The 17,028-nt window shown below is 35.8% G+C and overlaps 1 protein-coding gene across 1 annotated transcript in view; it reads right to left on the bottom strand.

The window, feature by feature from the left end:
• The window catches only part of TOPAZ1 (testis and ovary specific TOPAZ 1), a 90,799-nt gene that overhangs the window by 33,436 nt on the left and 40,335 nt on the right, over window positions 1-17,028 (bottom strand). Inside the window, exons 10-12 of the mRNA XM_077992268.1 lie at window positions 11,774-11,925; window positions 11,477-11,569; window positions 8,433-8,548 (exon numbers count right to left, since the gene is read on the bottom strand). Coding sequence (XP_077848394.1) covers window positions 8,433-8,548; window positions 11,477-11,569; window positions 11,774-11,925 — 361 coding nt within the window. The remainder of the gene's footprint in view (window positions 1-8,432; window positions 8,549-11,476; window positions 11,570-11,773; window positions 11,926-17,028) is intronic.

The following is a 17,028-nucleotide window of genomic DNA, read 5'->3' as shown; positions in this document are numbered from 1 at the left end:
TGTTCAGTCAGATTTTTACCTAATTTTTGTTTTTAGCCATTGTAAAGATATTGTTTTAAATGTTGGTTTCTCTAGTTCGTTTTCAGTATATAGAAATATGGTTGATTTTTTTGTTGATGTTTATGCTGCAACCTTGCTGCAGTCATTAGTTCTAGGAGAGTGTTTTGTTTTGTTTTGTTTTTTGGTACATTCCTTGGCATATATGTAGAAAATGTCATCTGCAAATATGGACAGTTTTATTTCTTTACTTCCAATCTGTATGCTAGCTATTTCCATTTCTTGCCTTACACTGGCTAAGATTTATCATAGTATGTTGAATGAGAGTGGTATCAGTGAATATCCTTGCCATGTTCCCAATCTTAGGAAGAAGCATCCAGTCTTTCATCTAAATATAATATTTGCTGTAGGTTTCTTACAGATACTCTTTGTGAAGTTAAAGAATTTCTTCCTTTATTCATAATTTGCTGAGTTTTAAAAATAATGCATGGATACTGCATTTTGTCAAATGATTTTCTGAACTGAATAATCATGTGGCTTTTCTTCTTATACTGTAGATATGATGAATTATGCTGATTGATTTTCAAATATTGAACCATCTTTGCATTCTTGGAATAAACCCTATTTGGTCATGGTGTACAATTCTTTTTACAAATTCCTGGATTCAATATGGTAATATTTTACTGAGAATTTCTGCATCAAAGCTCAGGAGAGATAACACTAATTTGTAATTTTATTTTATTTTCCTTTTTTTTTTTTTTTTTGAGACAGACTTTCACTTTTGTCCAGGCTGGAGTGCAATGGTCCAATCTCGGCTCACTGCAACCTCCGCCTCCCAGGTTCAAGGGATTCTCCTGCCTTAGCCTATCAAGTAGCTGGGATTATAGGCATGCACCACCATGCCCAGCTAATTTTGTATTTTTAGTAGAGATGGGGTTTCACCATGTTGGTCAGGCTGGCCTCAAACTCCTGACCTCAGGTGATCCACCCGCCTCGGCTTCTCAAAGTGCTGGGATTACAGGTGTGAGTCACCGTGTCCGGCCGTAGTTTTCTTTTCTTTTTTTTTTGGGTATTCTGTGTGTCTGGTTTTTGTGTCTGGGTAACACTGGTATCAAAATATGCTGGTAAATGTTCCCTCCTTTATGTTTTCTGGAAGAGACTGCATAAATCCATGCTGATTCTTCTTTGAATGACTGGAAGAATTGTCCAATGAAACTATCTTGCCCTTGAAATGTCTTTTTTGGAAGCTTTTAAATGATGGACTAAATTTCTTCCATAGTTATAAGACTATTTAGATGATCTAGTTTATATTGCATCAACTTTGTTTTTTTGTGGTTTTTAAGGACTTGCTCCATTTCATCTATGTTGCTGAGTTTATGTCAAGTTGCTCAAGGCAATCCCTTATTATCACTTTAACAGCTGCAGTAACTGCACTGATAACCCTGGTCTCATTCCTGGTAATTCATGTCTTCATGTCTGCTTTTTTTTTAGTCTTGCTAAGAGGCTTGTTAATTTTATTGATCTTTTCAAAGAAACAGCTTTTTGTTTCATTGATTTACTTTTTGTTTTTGGCTTCATTGATTCATATTCTTACCTTTATTGCCTTTCTTATGCTTGCTTTGAGTTTATTTTGCTCTTATTTTTCCTTGTTTTGTGAGGTGGGAGCTTAGAATATTGTGTAACGGATTTTCCTCTCAGGATTGCTTTATCTGCATCCCCAAGTTGTGATTTATTTTCATTTTTATTCAGTTCTAACAGTTCACTTAGTTTTGAGACTTTCTCTTCACATGTGGATTATAGAGAAGTGTGTTGTTTAATTTCCAAGTGTTTGGAGATTTTCCTATTATACCTCCATTGTTGATTTCCAGTTTGATTCTATTACAGTCAAATAATGTACTCTGTATAGTTTTAATTGTTTTAAATTTTTTGAGGTTTATGATCCAGGATATGGTCTACCTTGCTGAATGTTCCATAGATGCTGAAAAGAATATGTATTCTGTTGTTTTGGGGTACAGTGTTCTATAAATGTCTATTAAATCCTGTTGATTGATGGTGGTATTTAGTTCTACATCCTTGCTGATTTCCTAGTATTTCTATCAATTATTGAGAGAGGGATATTGAAGTCCCCAACTATAATTATAGATTTGTCCATTTCTCCTTTCAATTCTATAATTTTGTTTCATGTATTTTGAAGCTGTTTTTTTGGTGCATATACTTTATAACTGCTATGTTTTCTTGGCGTATTGATCATCTTATTATGTAGTGTCCCTCTTTGTAATTGTAATTTTCTTTGCTCTGAAGTCTATTTAATTTGTTATTAATGTAATCACTCATGCTCCTTTTCAAACTAATGTTTGCATGGTATATTGTTTCAACTACCTATATCCTTATAATGGAAGTTAATTTCTTATAAAGGGCATATAGTTATACTTTTATATGTATTCTGCCAACTGCAATCCTTTAATTATTGTATTTAGAACATTTACACAAACAGTGTATCTTGGATATCACTCTAAATAAATTCATAGAGAAATTCTTCATTTTTTATGGCTTGATTGTGTGGATATACTATATTATTCGTCTACTGTATTGGTATTTATATTGTTCCTAATATTTTGCAAGTATAAACAATGCTGCAATGAATAACCTTGGGTGTGCATATGTTTGTATTGACAGAGGTGTATTTTCAGGGTACATTTGTAGAATTGGGATTGCTGAGTCAACAGGTAAGTGTACTAGAGCAACAACTAAAAATATGTATATACAAAAAGAGATGCTAAAAAACTATAGCTAATCAGAATGGAATTCTAAAACATGTTTCACATGTTGTCCAGGCTAGTCTCAAACTCCCAACCTCAGGTGATCCACCTGCCTCAGCCTCCCAAAGTGCTGGGATTACAGGCGTGAGCCACTGCACCCGGCTGGGGATATGTCCTCAGAAATGTGTCTTTACCTGATTTCATCTTTGTGTGATCACCATAAGGGTGTACTCACACAAACCTAGATGGTACAGCCTACTATTCACCTAGGCTATATGATATAGCCTGTTGCCCCTAGGCTACCAACCTGTACAGCATGTTATTGTACTGAATACTGTAGGCAACTGTAACACAAACTGTAGACTTTACAAATACTATATACTTAGGCTACACTTAATTTAGAAAAAAAGTTTTTCTTTCTTCAATGTTAACTTTAATTTACTGTAACTTTACAAATTGTATTTAAACTTTTTGACTCTTTTGTAATAACACCCAGCTTAAAACAGAAACACAAACATGTTCTCTATATCCTTATTCTATAAACTTTTTTCTGTTTTTGAAAATTTTTATTTTTATCTGTTTACTTTGTAAACTGTTTTGTTAAAAACTAAGACACAAATACACGCACTAGCCTAGGCCTACAGAGAATAAGGATCATCAATATCACTGTCTTCCACCTCTACATCTTGTCTCTCTGGAAGGTCTATGGGTCAATCACATGTACGGAGCTGTCATCTCCTATGATAATAATGCCTACTTCTGGAATACTTTCTGGAGGACCTGCCTGAATCTGTTTTACACTTAACTTTAAAAATATATAAGTAGGAGTACACTCTAAAATAATAATAAAGTACAGCAAATACATAGACCACTAACACTAATTTATTATCATTATCAAATATTATATACTGCACATAGTTGTATGTGCTATACTTTTATATGACTGGCAGCACAGTAAGTTTGTTTACACTAGTATCACTACAAATGTACAAGTAGTGCATTGTGCTCTGAGATTACAACAGCTAAGATGTCCCTATGAGATAGGAATATTTCAGCCCCATTTTAATTTTGTGGGATCACTATGGTATACGTGGTCCATCATTAACCAAAACATCATTATGGGGCACATAACTATAATGGTTTGAAGTGTGAGCACAGAAAGGGGCAGAGGGTATAAAGATACAATTTTCAAAGTTATATACTATAAAATAGACTAAGAATATTCATGATTGTGTTGCTTGTGTTTGAAAGCACAATAGGGCAACTACAGTTAACAGGACTACAGTTAAATATGTACAGCATATTTCAAATAACCAGAAGAGAAGCTCTGGAATGTCCCTAATACAAAGAAATGATAAATGTTTGAGGTGATGAATATCCCGGTTACCCTGATTTGATCATTATACATTGTATACATGTATCATTAAAACTCATGTACTCTGTAAACATATACAACTATTATGCATCAATAAAAAAAGTGAAAAGCTGGATTGTTCTGGGGTCTTCCTATATACTAACAGGGTCTGCTGTCAATCATTGCATGAATGGTGAAGTTCAGTAGCTATTCAGGGCACCAGATACTGCTATTCTCTTGAGCCTTGATGCATACACTTTCCCTGTGCAACTGCTACTGAATCTGGTGGGAGATTAACATCTGTTAGTCATGTGAGCTCTCTGCCATAGCTGCCACTGCCCAAAATGGGAAAAGTTTTTCACATATCGCTCTGGGGAAGAATAAACTCAATGATTGGAAGACAACATCAATGCACCCTACTTAAAACCAAATTAGACTCCAGAACTATATGCTCGATGAATTATACTTTTCTTACAAAAAATTTGTTTCCTAGGTAGTACTCAAAATCTATTTAGCCTAAACAGTGTTACAATTTTCATGGAAAACATGAATATTGTTAATTACCAGTAATTAAATTTAAAAAATCATAGAACTTGGAAAACTCAAATGAATTTCAATGCTAGTGATTGAAGGGAAGTAGTATTACTTAGAGCTGCAATTCTTTTAACTGCACCGAGGCATCTAGGGCACAATGGCAAACTCACCAGGACACCACAGGTTATTTTAAGTTTTAAGTTTTCAGGCTGACATCTGTCAGACACTGAACAAATTACTACTATTAACTTGTTTGGACCTAACTAGTTGATAAATGGGACAGTTAATACCTTTCTTTTGGCCTAGGGACACAGAACCAAGAAAGTTTGGAAACCTTTGCATTACAGGATAATGAGAAATGAGATAAAAATAGCAATGGAAGCTCCATATTGGAGATTTCTGGACATTCTGAAGCATTTCAGTAGTTGATTTGATCTTTATCAAATCTAATTACATTTAAAAAGTTATGATTCATTTAAACACATAATTTATATATTTTTTCTATGTATGTTATACTTTAATTTTTTTTTTAAGTCGTGACTTTCCTTTTTCTTGGTATATTATGGTACTACTTGGGTACTACTTGTATAGTTGTGAGAGTTTGTTGTTTTTTTTTTTTTTTTTGAGACGGAGTCTCACTCTGTCGCTCAGGGAGTGGCATGATCTCGGCTCACTGTAACCTCCGCCTCCTGGATTCAAGTGATTCTCCTGCCTCAGCCTCCTGAGTAGCTGGGATTACAGGCGCGCACGACCACGCTCAGCTAATTTTTGTATTTTTAGTAGAGACGGGGTTTCACCATGTTGGTCAGATTGGTCTTGAACTCCTGACCTTGTGATCCACCCGCTTCAGCCTCACAAAGTGCTGGGATTACAGGCATGAGCCACCGTGCCCAGATTTTTTTTTTTTTAAAGGTCTTTGGAGGCCCATGAGCTGAATTGAGAAAGTAAATAAAGTAGGGGCACTAAAGTATTTTATTAAGATAACAACAAAAAGTGAGTCAAATAGAAAAAAGAATTAAGGTAATTTGTACACATATAAGAGAGTACATTAGGTGTAATTAAGTGGTGAAACAGAAGATATAAGACACTCTTTTTTTTTTATTATACTTTAAGTTCTAGGGTACATGTGCACAACGTGCAGGTTTGTTACACATGTATACATGTGCCATGTTGGTGTGCTGCACCCATCAAGTCGTCAGCACCCATCAACTCGTCATTTACATCAGGTATAACTCCCAATGCCATCCCCTCCCCCCTTCCCCCTCCCGACAATAGGCCCTGGTGTGTGACGTTCCCCTTTCCGTGTCCAAGTGATCTCATTGTTCAATTCCCACCTATGAGTGAGAATATGCGGTGTTTGGTTTTCTGTTCTTGTGATAGTTTGCTGACAATGATGGTTTCCAGCTGCATCCATGTCCCTACAAAGGACATGAACTCATCCTTTTTTATGACTGCATAGTATTCCATGGTGCATATGTGCCACATTTTCTTAATCCAATCTGTCACTGATGGACATTTGGGTTGATTCCAAGTCTTTGCTATTGTGAATAGTCCCACAATAAACATACGTGTGCATGTGTCTTTATAGCAGCATGATTTATAATCCTTTGGGTATATACCCAGTAATGGGATGGCTGGGTCATATGGTATTTCTAGTTCTAGATCCTTGAGGAATGGCCATACTGTTTTCCACAATGGTTGAACTAGTTTACAATCCCACCAACAGTGTAAAAGTGTTCCTATTTCTCCACATTCTCTCCAGAACCTGTTGTTTCCTGACTTTTTAATGATTGCCATTCTAACTGGTGTGAGATGGTATCTCATTGTGGTTTTGATTTGCATTTCTCTGATGGCCAGTGATGATGAGCATTTTTTCATGTGTCTGTTGGCTGTATAAATGTCTTCTTTTGAGAAATGTCTGTTCATATCCTTTGCCCACTTTTTGATGGTTTTTTTTTTTTCTTGTAAATTTGTTTGAGTTCTTTGTAGGTTCTGGATATTAAACGTTTGTCAGATGAGTAGATTGCAAACATTTTCTCCCATTCTGTAAGTTGCCTGTTCACTCTGATGGTAGTTCTTTTACTGTGCAGAAGCTCTTTAGTTTAATTAGATCCCATTTGTCAATTTTGGCTTTTGTTGCCGTTGCTTTTGGTGTTTTAGACGTGAAGTCCTTGCCCATGCCTATATCCTGAATGGTATTACCTAGGTTTTCTTCTAGGGTTTTTATGGTATTAGGTCTAACATTTAAGTCTCTAATCCATCTTGAATTAATTTTTGTGTAAGGAATAAGGAAGAATCCAGTTTCAGCTTTCTACTTATGGCTAGCCAATTTTCCCAGCACCATTTATTAAATAGGGAATCCTTTCCCCATTTCTTGTTTTTGTCAGGTTTGTCAAAGATCAGATGGCTATAGATGTGTGGTATTACTTCTGAGGGCTCTGCTCTGTTTCATTGGTCTATATCTCTGTTTTGGTACCAGCACCATGCTGTTTTGGTTACTGTAGCCTTGTAGTATAGTTTGAAGTCAGGTAGCGTGATGCCTCCAGCTTTGTTCTTTTGACTTAGGATTGTCTTGGCAATGCGGGCTCTTTTTTGATTCCATATGAACTTTAAAGCAGTTTTTTCCAATTCTGTGAAGAAAGTCATTGGTAGCTTAATGGGGATGGCATTGAATCTATAAATTATCTTGGGCAATATGGCCATTTTCACAATATTGATTCTTCCTATTCATGAGCATGGAATGTTCTTTCATTTGTTTGTGTCCTCTTTTATTTCACTGAGCAGTGGTTTGTAGTTCTCCTTGAAGAGGTCCTTCACATCCCTTGTAAGTTGGATTCCAAGGTATTTTATTCTCTTTGAAGCTATTGTGAATGGGAGTTCATTCATGATTTGGCTCTCTGTTTGTCTGTTACTGGTGTATAACAATGCTTGTGATTTTTGCACATTGATTTTTTATCCTGAGACTTTGCTGAAGTTTCTTATCAGCTTAAGGAGATTTTGGCCTGAGACGATGGGGTTTTCTAAATATACAATCATGTCATCTGCAAACAGGGACAATTTGACTTCTTCTTTTCCTAACTGAATACTCTTTATTTCTTTCTCTTGCCTGATTGCCCTAGCCAGAACTTCCAACACTATGTTGAATAGGAGTGGTGAGAGAGGGCATCTCTGTCTTGTGCCAGTTTTCAAAGGGAATGCTTCCAGTTTTTGCCCATTGAGTATGATATTGGCTGTGGGTTTGTCATAAATAGCTCTTATTATTTTGAGATATATTCCATCAATACTGAATTTATTGAGAGTTTTTAGCACGAAAGGCTGTTGAATTTTGTCAAAGGCCTTTTCTGCATCTATTGAGATAATCACGTGGTTTTTGTCTTTGGTTCTGTTTATATGCTGGATTACGTTTATTGATTTGCGTATGTTGAATCCCCTGCATCTCAGGGATGAAGCCCACTTGATCATGGTGGATAAGCTTTTTGATGTGCTGCTGGATTTGGGTTGCCAGTATTTTATTGAGGATTTTTGCATCGATGTTCATCAGAAAAGATACTCTTTTTACACTGAATGAGCAGGACGTTGAGAGGAAATGAAGTACTGAGAAAAATGAGGTGAGGCTAGCCAGAGGCAGCTTGACTAAAGTAGGGCATAGCCAAGAGATGGGAAAAGGGTTTATGACAGGTAACTATCTAAATGGGCGTACAAACAGTTATTAGAACTTTTCCTTCAGCTTTTATAAGTCCCCACCAAGACACATATATTTTGGCATAAATAATAATGATTTTTCTCACCTGGATTTCATTTCCAGAACTGCAGTTATTTCTTGTTTGGAAGCTTGTACTTGATATAAGAGCTTAACAATATAGTTAAAGTGCTCTGGGTCAAGCACCATCCCGGCTTCAACAAGCTGTAGAAGAGAAAAGAAAGAGTGGTTATTCTTACAAAAATGTGACAGAATTGAGGAGCCAATGTGTGTGAAACAACTAAGACACTGATGGAAGAAGTGAAACATGGAGACAAACGGAATAAAACTCATTAAAAAAAATTGAGGCACAGAATCACAAAAAGATAAGAATTTAAAGCAAAAATGAAAATGTTAAGTGTTTGAATTTTCTTCCTGTTCTCTAAGTTATCTCAACCACTTTATCATATATACCTCTTATTTAGTACTCAGTCTGTCTTTTAGTCTAGGACTGGTATTCATACCTCATCCCTGATTGCAAACTTCCTGAGAAGTATTGTTCCTGTGCCTCACACAGGGCTGTGGCCAGAGAAGAATCAGTGATTCCTTGATAAATTAATCACTCAGGTGGATTAACTGCCCACATGTAATATAGAATTTAATTAAAAAAAGTCAATTCAAAGATTTTTATCTGTCATTCACATATGACTCATTTCCTGTCTTCTTCATGAGCCTCAACTCTAATGAAGAGAACCAACAAGGGAATATCTGGATACTTCCAGTGTGAGAATGGATGAATGAGAGGCAGGCCTTTTCTGACAGCTCTTCTACATGACATTATCCTGGAAAAGCGGGAAGGTACAAGGTTGTGAGCTGGCAGTCTTATTAGCTGCCCCAGCTCAAATGATCCTCTTGACCTTGGTTCAAAGGTATTATGACTAGGTCCTCCAATACCTCCATAATACCTCGAAGGTATTATGACTAGCTACCCTGGACTAGGATTTAGAGAGTTAAGAATGACTCAACTGAGTGGTGTTTGAAATTCTCTGAGCAATATTTTTGCTGAGAATTTTCTATGGTTTTATTCTGGTTTTCAGAAAAATTCCCTTTAAGAAATTACTTAAATATCAAAATATATTTTGAATGTTTGAGAGAATGTATGCTTTGTCTCCAGTATAGATCTGAAGGGAGTACTAGGAAGTAAGAATTTGGTGTAGGATAACAAAACAATACCGGGGTAAGTGGAGAAGCTACCTGTTTCAAGGTATAATGTGAGATGCTGTAATTTGGCTGTTAGAACTTACAATTATATATTTTGAGATAGAATTTCTTTTAGTGAAGGATAATAGTAACAAGCTGCTAAGAGATTTTTCCCACCTTTGAACTCCAAGGAAAACGGTCTCAAATTTAGTGGTACTAGGCCCCCTTTGAATGGGTCCTAGAAATGCTACCCTAAGCCATGTTATTAAACAATTTTAACTAAAAACAATTTTGGTAAAAAATCCTGTAAAAATGACTGTTTAAAGTCTGTTCTAAAGATTAGGTTCTAATCCTTAAGCTCTATTAGCTCCTCTAGATTCAGAGCATACTCAATTTTATCTTAAAAGAGGAAAATAGCTCCTCTCCTACACCTACCAATCCACTACCTTAACAAATAGTTTTCCAAACATCATGAAGTAAAGGAGTGGGCATAATGATTTTTTTTACTGTTATGCTCTACAACATTTGAAAGGGTCACTGGTGGTCTAACTGTATTCACTGACCTTGCAGTGACTTTTGACTAAATGAACAAGGCCAACTATAAACAAACCTGCAAAAGAACAAATCAGTTATCTGGTAACTGACATGCTTTAAAAACTCTGCCCTTTAACACTGCTCAAAAACCAGAGTAAATATAAATTGTTTTGTAACACACTAGGTAACAATCTAAGGCAGGACAAAAATAAGATGTTAATTATCTTTTCTCAGTGATATTTATGCTAAATACATGGAGTATGGTACACCAGGATAAAGAGGAGGAAAAGCATCTTTCTCCATGATGATATTATGGTGTTACTACTGAACCCTGAAATAGTCTTAAGAGGGAAATTGATACTGGTTTTAAACAACTTCCAGAAATGATGGTTCCATATTAGCCATGCAAAAATGAAAATCATTGTCTTTGATAGATATTCTCCACTAAGGGTAATTTTATTTAGACAGTCACTGAGGGGTACATTTTGCAGAAAGTCAAGTTATTCAGTATCAGACAATTTATGGAATCCTTACTGAGATTTTCTACAACCTCTATGGGTTATCAGCAACTTTTTTTGTTTTTTTTCTTTTGAGACGGAGTTTTGCCCCCCTGTTGCCTAGGTTATGGCGCAATCTTGGCTCACTGCAACCTCTGCCCTCCAGCTTCACGCAATTCTCCTGCCTTAGCCTCCCGAGTAGCTGGGATTACAGGTGTGCACCACCATGCCTGGCTAATTTTTTGTGTGTTTTTAGTAGAGATGGGGTTTCACCATGTTGGTCAGGCTGGTCCTGAACTCCTGACCCTGTGATCTGCCCGCCTCGGCCTCCCTAAGTGCTGGGATTACAGGCATGAGCCACCGTGCCCGGCGATCAGTAACTTTTGATTCAAAACATTTCTAGGCAAGCAATTGTCAAGTTTTATAATGTGAAATCTGAGGTATTCACTCAAATATCTGTTTTTCTGCTAGAGTTCTTCCAATGTTGCTTCTGAAAGAAAACCAGTAGTTTTCCTACCAGGCCTATTCTGAAGTAGATGATTAAGTATCAAATATTAGGAAGTATTTAACAAAAGTTGAATTTTATATTTTTGTCAGTCTTTTTTGGTTTATTTCTGTTGTAAATGATCTCAATTCTTTTAGAGAAAGAAAATTTCATTTAATCATCCTTTTCAAGTAGAGATGAAGACAATTCATACATCAAAAAGCAATAATCTGAATGTTTGAAACTAATTTAAGGGGAAGGCTTATCAGCCACTAGAGTATATTTTTATAAACCCTATTTCAAGAGAAAAAGAATACTTCTGGAAATAGAATTCTTTGGCATCCAGAATGTGAATAAAAGGCAGCTCAAGCGTATACATGGAAACAATTATTTTCTTGGTTACTTGCCATCAGAGAATAAAAGAAAATAAAACCATACCTTGCAAAAGATATCAATTAAAGCAGGTACAGCATTCCTTAATTTCATAGTTGCCACATGCTCAAATATGTTTAGTAATATTTTCAGAGAAGGCTGGATAAAACAAAAAAATTACACTCATTTTCAGATCTTCTTTTAGTACACCTTAAATTTCTCAAACTCATTTATGTTGAAAAACACAAGTGGTTTCTAGGAAGTATTCAACAAACACAGAAATTCAACTGCTAAATTCAAATAATGAATAACAGAGAAATTAACATAAAATATTAAAATAACATATATTTTCAGGCTACTTACCAGCATTTTAACCATTATGCTGAGGTTCACTATCTGAAATACTTCTTTCAATAAACAATGTTTGAGTAAAGAATTTAGAAGATCATTTAGCACTTGTAAATCAAAGTATATACCTGGGGGAAACTTTCTGTAGTACTCCATAAATACGTTTACTGAAAATGAAAATATATATACTAACGTCATTTGCTGTGTCAGATATCCGTATTTCTTAAATTCAATAATTTTTCTATATATAAAGATAAAATAATATGAATTCAATGTAAATTCTTGAAAGGTACAGTTCTAGTATTAGAAATAGTGGATGAAAATTAAAGCAAAAGTCAAAATGGCAATAATATTTGAAGTCAACCAAGCATGTTCAGTATGGAGTAACTCATGCGCTGCCTGCAAAGAATAGGTCTAAACTGCCATTCCCATATATCATACTGTCAATATGAACTCCTAGAGAGTCAAGTTCCCAGGCAGTCTTGAGGCAGTAGCCCTGGTACAGATGTGAAGTTGTATAGTTTGGTGATGGACGCAGACTGTTTTGACACATACCCATTCTTGTTGCTTTAAACCCACTAACATGTTGACATTATTTTTAATTTCTCCCTGCCTTGTCATGGATGGGGATATTTTTGATTTCAGTTTGTGACTGTGGAACATTCTACTAAAAATTACAACAACGCTGATTAGTTTTCTTTGAGAAAGTACTTTCTTCATGCCCATCCAAATCCTTAATTTTCTATGTGACATGATGTTTCCAATTTTTCCCCACTGATTTCACTAAAATTATTTAAATTGGGATTCTTTCATTGATCATTTTTTTCTTCATTCCAGAATTTCGCAGGTTAAAATCTGTATGCCTTAACTGCCTTAGTAAAAATACTTTTGGTTTTATTTTGTGTTAATTATTTCTATTAGAAATATTTATTACTAGCTGGATTACCTGGTGTTGTTTGGGAAAGCCAGTAGCTATTGACAAAGTTCAGTGGCACAAGTGAAAAATTAATGTTAAAGTTTTAAAACTTTAATAATATGGTATAATATTCAAATTTCTTGTAAAGCTTTTTTATATACTACAATTATTTTCCCTGAGCATATACAGATAAATTATTGCTGCTATACTTTTGGCAGTATTTATATAGTTGCCTATACAGAAGCAGATCAACTGATAAAATGGTAAACTCAGTGTTATTATAGCTTATTAATAAACCTAAATTGCAGACATTCAAAAGCTGCAGTTAATCTATGTTAGCCAGCATGTAAATAGTCCACTAATTGACATGCAACCTTCCTCCTTTGTGTCATTAAGTTATTTATTTTTTTGAGACAGTATCATTCTGTCACCTAGACTGGAGTGCAGTGGCATGATCTTGGCTTACTGCAACCTCTACCTTCCAGGTTCAAGTGACTCTCCTGCCTTAGCCTCCCAAGTAGCTGGGATTACAGGCATGCACCACCATGCCTGGTTAGTTTTTTTTTTTTGCACTTTTAGTAGAGACAGCATTTGACCATGTGGGCCAGGCTGGTCTTGAACTTCTGACCTCAGGTGATCTGCCTGCCTCGGCCTCCCAAAGTGCTGGAATTATAGATATGAGTCACCGCGCCTGGCCTCATTAAGTTATTTTTAAACTGTTAATATATTTTCTGCATTGAAAATAATGATCCTCTCAGCTGGGCGTGGTGGCTCACGCCTGTAATTCCAGCACTTTGGGAGGCTGAGGTGGGTGGATCACCTGAGGTCAAGAGTTTGAGACCAGCCTGGCCAACATGGTGAAACCTTGTCTCTGCTAAAAATAAAAAAATTAGCCGGGTATGGTGGCGCAGGCCTGTAGTCACAGCTACTCAGGGAGACTGAGGCAGGAGAATCGCGTGAACTCAGGAGACGGAGGTTGCAGTGAGCCAAGATCGTGCTACTGTACTCCAGCCTGGGCGACAGTGGGAGACTCCTTCTCAAAAAAACAAAAACGAATAATGATACCTTCTTGTTAAACTGTTGGGTGGAAACTGAACATTTTTAATACGTTTTGACACAAACTGCTGTATTGTCTTTTATTTTATTTATTTATTTTTGAGACATGGTCTTGCTCTGTCACCCAGGGCTGGAGTGCAGTGTTATGATCTTGGCTCACTGCAACCTCTGCCTCCTGGGCTCAAGCGATCTTCCCACCTCAGCCTCCCGAGTAGTTGGGACTATAGGCGTGCACCACCATGCCTGGCTAATTTTTAAAATATATTTTTGTAGAGATGGGGTTTTACCATTTTGCCCAGGCCGGTCTAAACTCCTGGACTCAAGCAATTCACCCACCTCAGGCTCCCAGAGTGCTGAGATTACAGGTGTGAGCCACTGCACCCAGCCTACATTGCTTTCTTAAAACGTTTGTCAATTCATAATGCTACTTTACCAATTATTCACCAGAATCAGGTACTTTTACTCCTTTCTTTGGTTAGGAATGCACAATTCTAGTGAATCATTAACCACTGGAATTTCCTCTTGAAATGTTTCTAATTTTCAAAAGAAGAAACAATATTCATGTCTTTCTAAATAGCTGATTGGACTCATTATTCTTATATATTGGAATATTTTTGTATATTACCAGTGGCAAATCTAAAATATTGAAGATAATAGCTTTTTAGTTCAAATTTATGTGATCAAATTTATATCATTTATACTCCCTTTGATTAAACCACAGAAATCGTCATCTTTCTAAAAATCTGATTTAAAAGACTTTTTTTCTACTGAATTGCTAATTGCTGTACTTCATTGATTCATTCTGGTATATGCTAAATGCGTTGTTTTAAAATGTTTTTGGCCATAAAACTTCTGGAAAGGGAAATTTTATGTGGAAATTCAAATATAAAACAGATAAAACAGGACCTATAGTTTTACTCTTAGGTATATACCCGAAAGAACGGAAAGCAAGGACTCAAGTAGATACTTGTATGCCAAAGTTCACGGCAACATTACTTTAATACCCAAAAGGAAAAAACAACCAAGTGTCCATCAACAAATGAATATATAAACAAAATTTGGTATATTCATACAACAGGATATCAGCCTTAAAAAGGAAGAAAATTCTGATACATGTTATAATATGGATAAACCTTGAGGACACTATGCTAAGTGAAATAATCCAGACACAAAAGGACAAATATTGTGTAATTTTACTTATATGAAATACCTAGAATAGACAAATGCATAGGGCCAGAAAGTAGATTAGAGGTTATCAAGGGCTGAGAATGAGGGTAATGAGGAGTTATTGTTTAATGCATACAACGTTTCTGTTTGGGATGAGAAAGTTCTAGGAATGGATAATGGTGATGGTTACACATAACGAATGTACTTAATATGGCAGTGAATTGTACACTTAAAAATGTTTAAAATAGTAAATTTTATGTATATTTTATCATATACATACTCCCAAAATGTCCAAGACAGATGGTGGAAATGTTCTAGATTAAAGGAGGCTAAAGAGTCATGACAACTAAATGCACACCTGATCCTGGACTGGATCCTAAACTAGAGGGAAAAATGCTACAAAAGGCCATCATCGGGTCAAGTGACAAAATTTGAATATAAGTAATAGATTAGACAAAACTATTGTACTCATGTTAAATTTACTAATGTGGATAAATGTGCCATGGTTATATAAAAGTATAGCCTGTTTTTCAGAAATATGCATTAAAGTATTTGGTGGTAAAGGGCCATGATATGTGCAACTTAACTTCAAGTGGTTCAGGGAAAAACGTGTGTGTGTGAATGGCCATGCACATATGTATATACACACATATATGGAAGGAAGGAGAGAGTGAACAAATGAAAATGATAAAGGATATGACTATTGTTTGTATTATTTCTATTTTCACAGATTTTTGTAAATTTAAAATTTCTAAATGGAAACTTAAAATTTAAAAACTTCTCAAAAGAATTTTATGTGGAAATTTAAATATAAAATAGATAAACAAGAAACTATAGTTAAACAGGGAGTTGGGGGGGGGGTCCAATGACTCAGCTCCCTCCCCTTGTGCACCAAAATGGTTCCTGAGGCCTCTCTGTAGAGCCTGAGTAGCTAAATCCATAACTTATTTATACCAGTGGTATTCAGAGCCTCTTTAAGTTGCTATCTAGTTATCTTATCATTTTCAAAGTGATTCCTCTTGTCTCAAATCCTATGGTCTTTGTAAACACTAAACCCCTCATATATATCAGGTCTATTCTGAGCTATCTATTATTTCCCACTAAGTTTTTATTTTTAAACCAAAAAATTTCCACAGGTTCTTGACAACTTTCTACATTTATTCTTTGCTACAGGCTCTTACTTTTGTTCTCTATTCATTGTTTTAAAGCAAAATTCAGATGGATTTTTCCTGTAGCCATGTTGGATCTTTATACAGTCAGACTTATATTTTTGGGAGTTCTGCATCTTTTTCACGACATCCTCTTTTCTTCCACATCTCATGTTATGGGATTATTTCTGGAATTTAAAATTTCATCCATATCTAACCTATGAAACTATATAGGTTAGATATGGATAAATCCCTCAGGTTACAAGTATACTCCCATATAGGTACCTATTACTTCACCTTAACTGCTACTTCTTTGTTACAGTTACATTAAGTTCAGACTAGCAATTCCATGAGGTGTTTCCTCTAATCCTTGGGGAGATGATATCACCAGCAAAACAAAACAATAAACCTGTCAGAGACTTTGTTTTTAGCAGAATGAGATCTCAAGCAGAAATATATGAAGTGAAAGTGCTCTATTACCACATCTACTATGTGGCTTTGGTGGTTGTGTCAGGGTGACAAATACAAATAAATTAAGCATGGTCTCTGTCCTCTTGCAGCTCACTATTAGTATGGGGAGAAGGTGGCAAAGAATGGGATGGGGTTGTGGAATCAGATAAGGGCCTAATAGAGGAGGTAATCCTATTTCCTATGACCTAGCCTTGAAGGCCAAATAGCCAATCCTATTTCCTATGACCTAGCCTTGAAGGCCGAATAGCCTTTCCTTTGCCATGAGGAAATGGGATGGAACTAGAGGCATCTCTAACAGAGAGAAGTGGTAATAGTAGCCTTGAAGTTTGAACACAGCCTGGTATGTATACGGAACTGCACAGAACTCACTGGATGGTACACTGGCTACAAGAGGTAAATGTAAAAAGAGAAGAAGGAAGAAGAAATAGGAAAGAGTCAGCTTCTGAAAAGTCCCTTTAGATAGAGTTAAAGACTAATTAACAATACCATTTTCTCCATCTTACACTTGTAAA

This window comes from Macaca mulatta, chromosome 2 (genome assembly GCF_049350105.2).
Source record: "Macaca mulatta isolate MMU2019108-1 chromosome 2, T2T-MMU8v2.0, whole genome shotgun sequence".
NCBI lineage: Eukaryota > Metazoa > Chordata > Mammalia > Primates > Cercopithecidae > Macaca > Macaca mulatta.
This window is presented reverse-complemented; position numbering and strand designations above follow the sequence as displayed.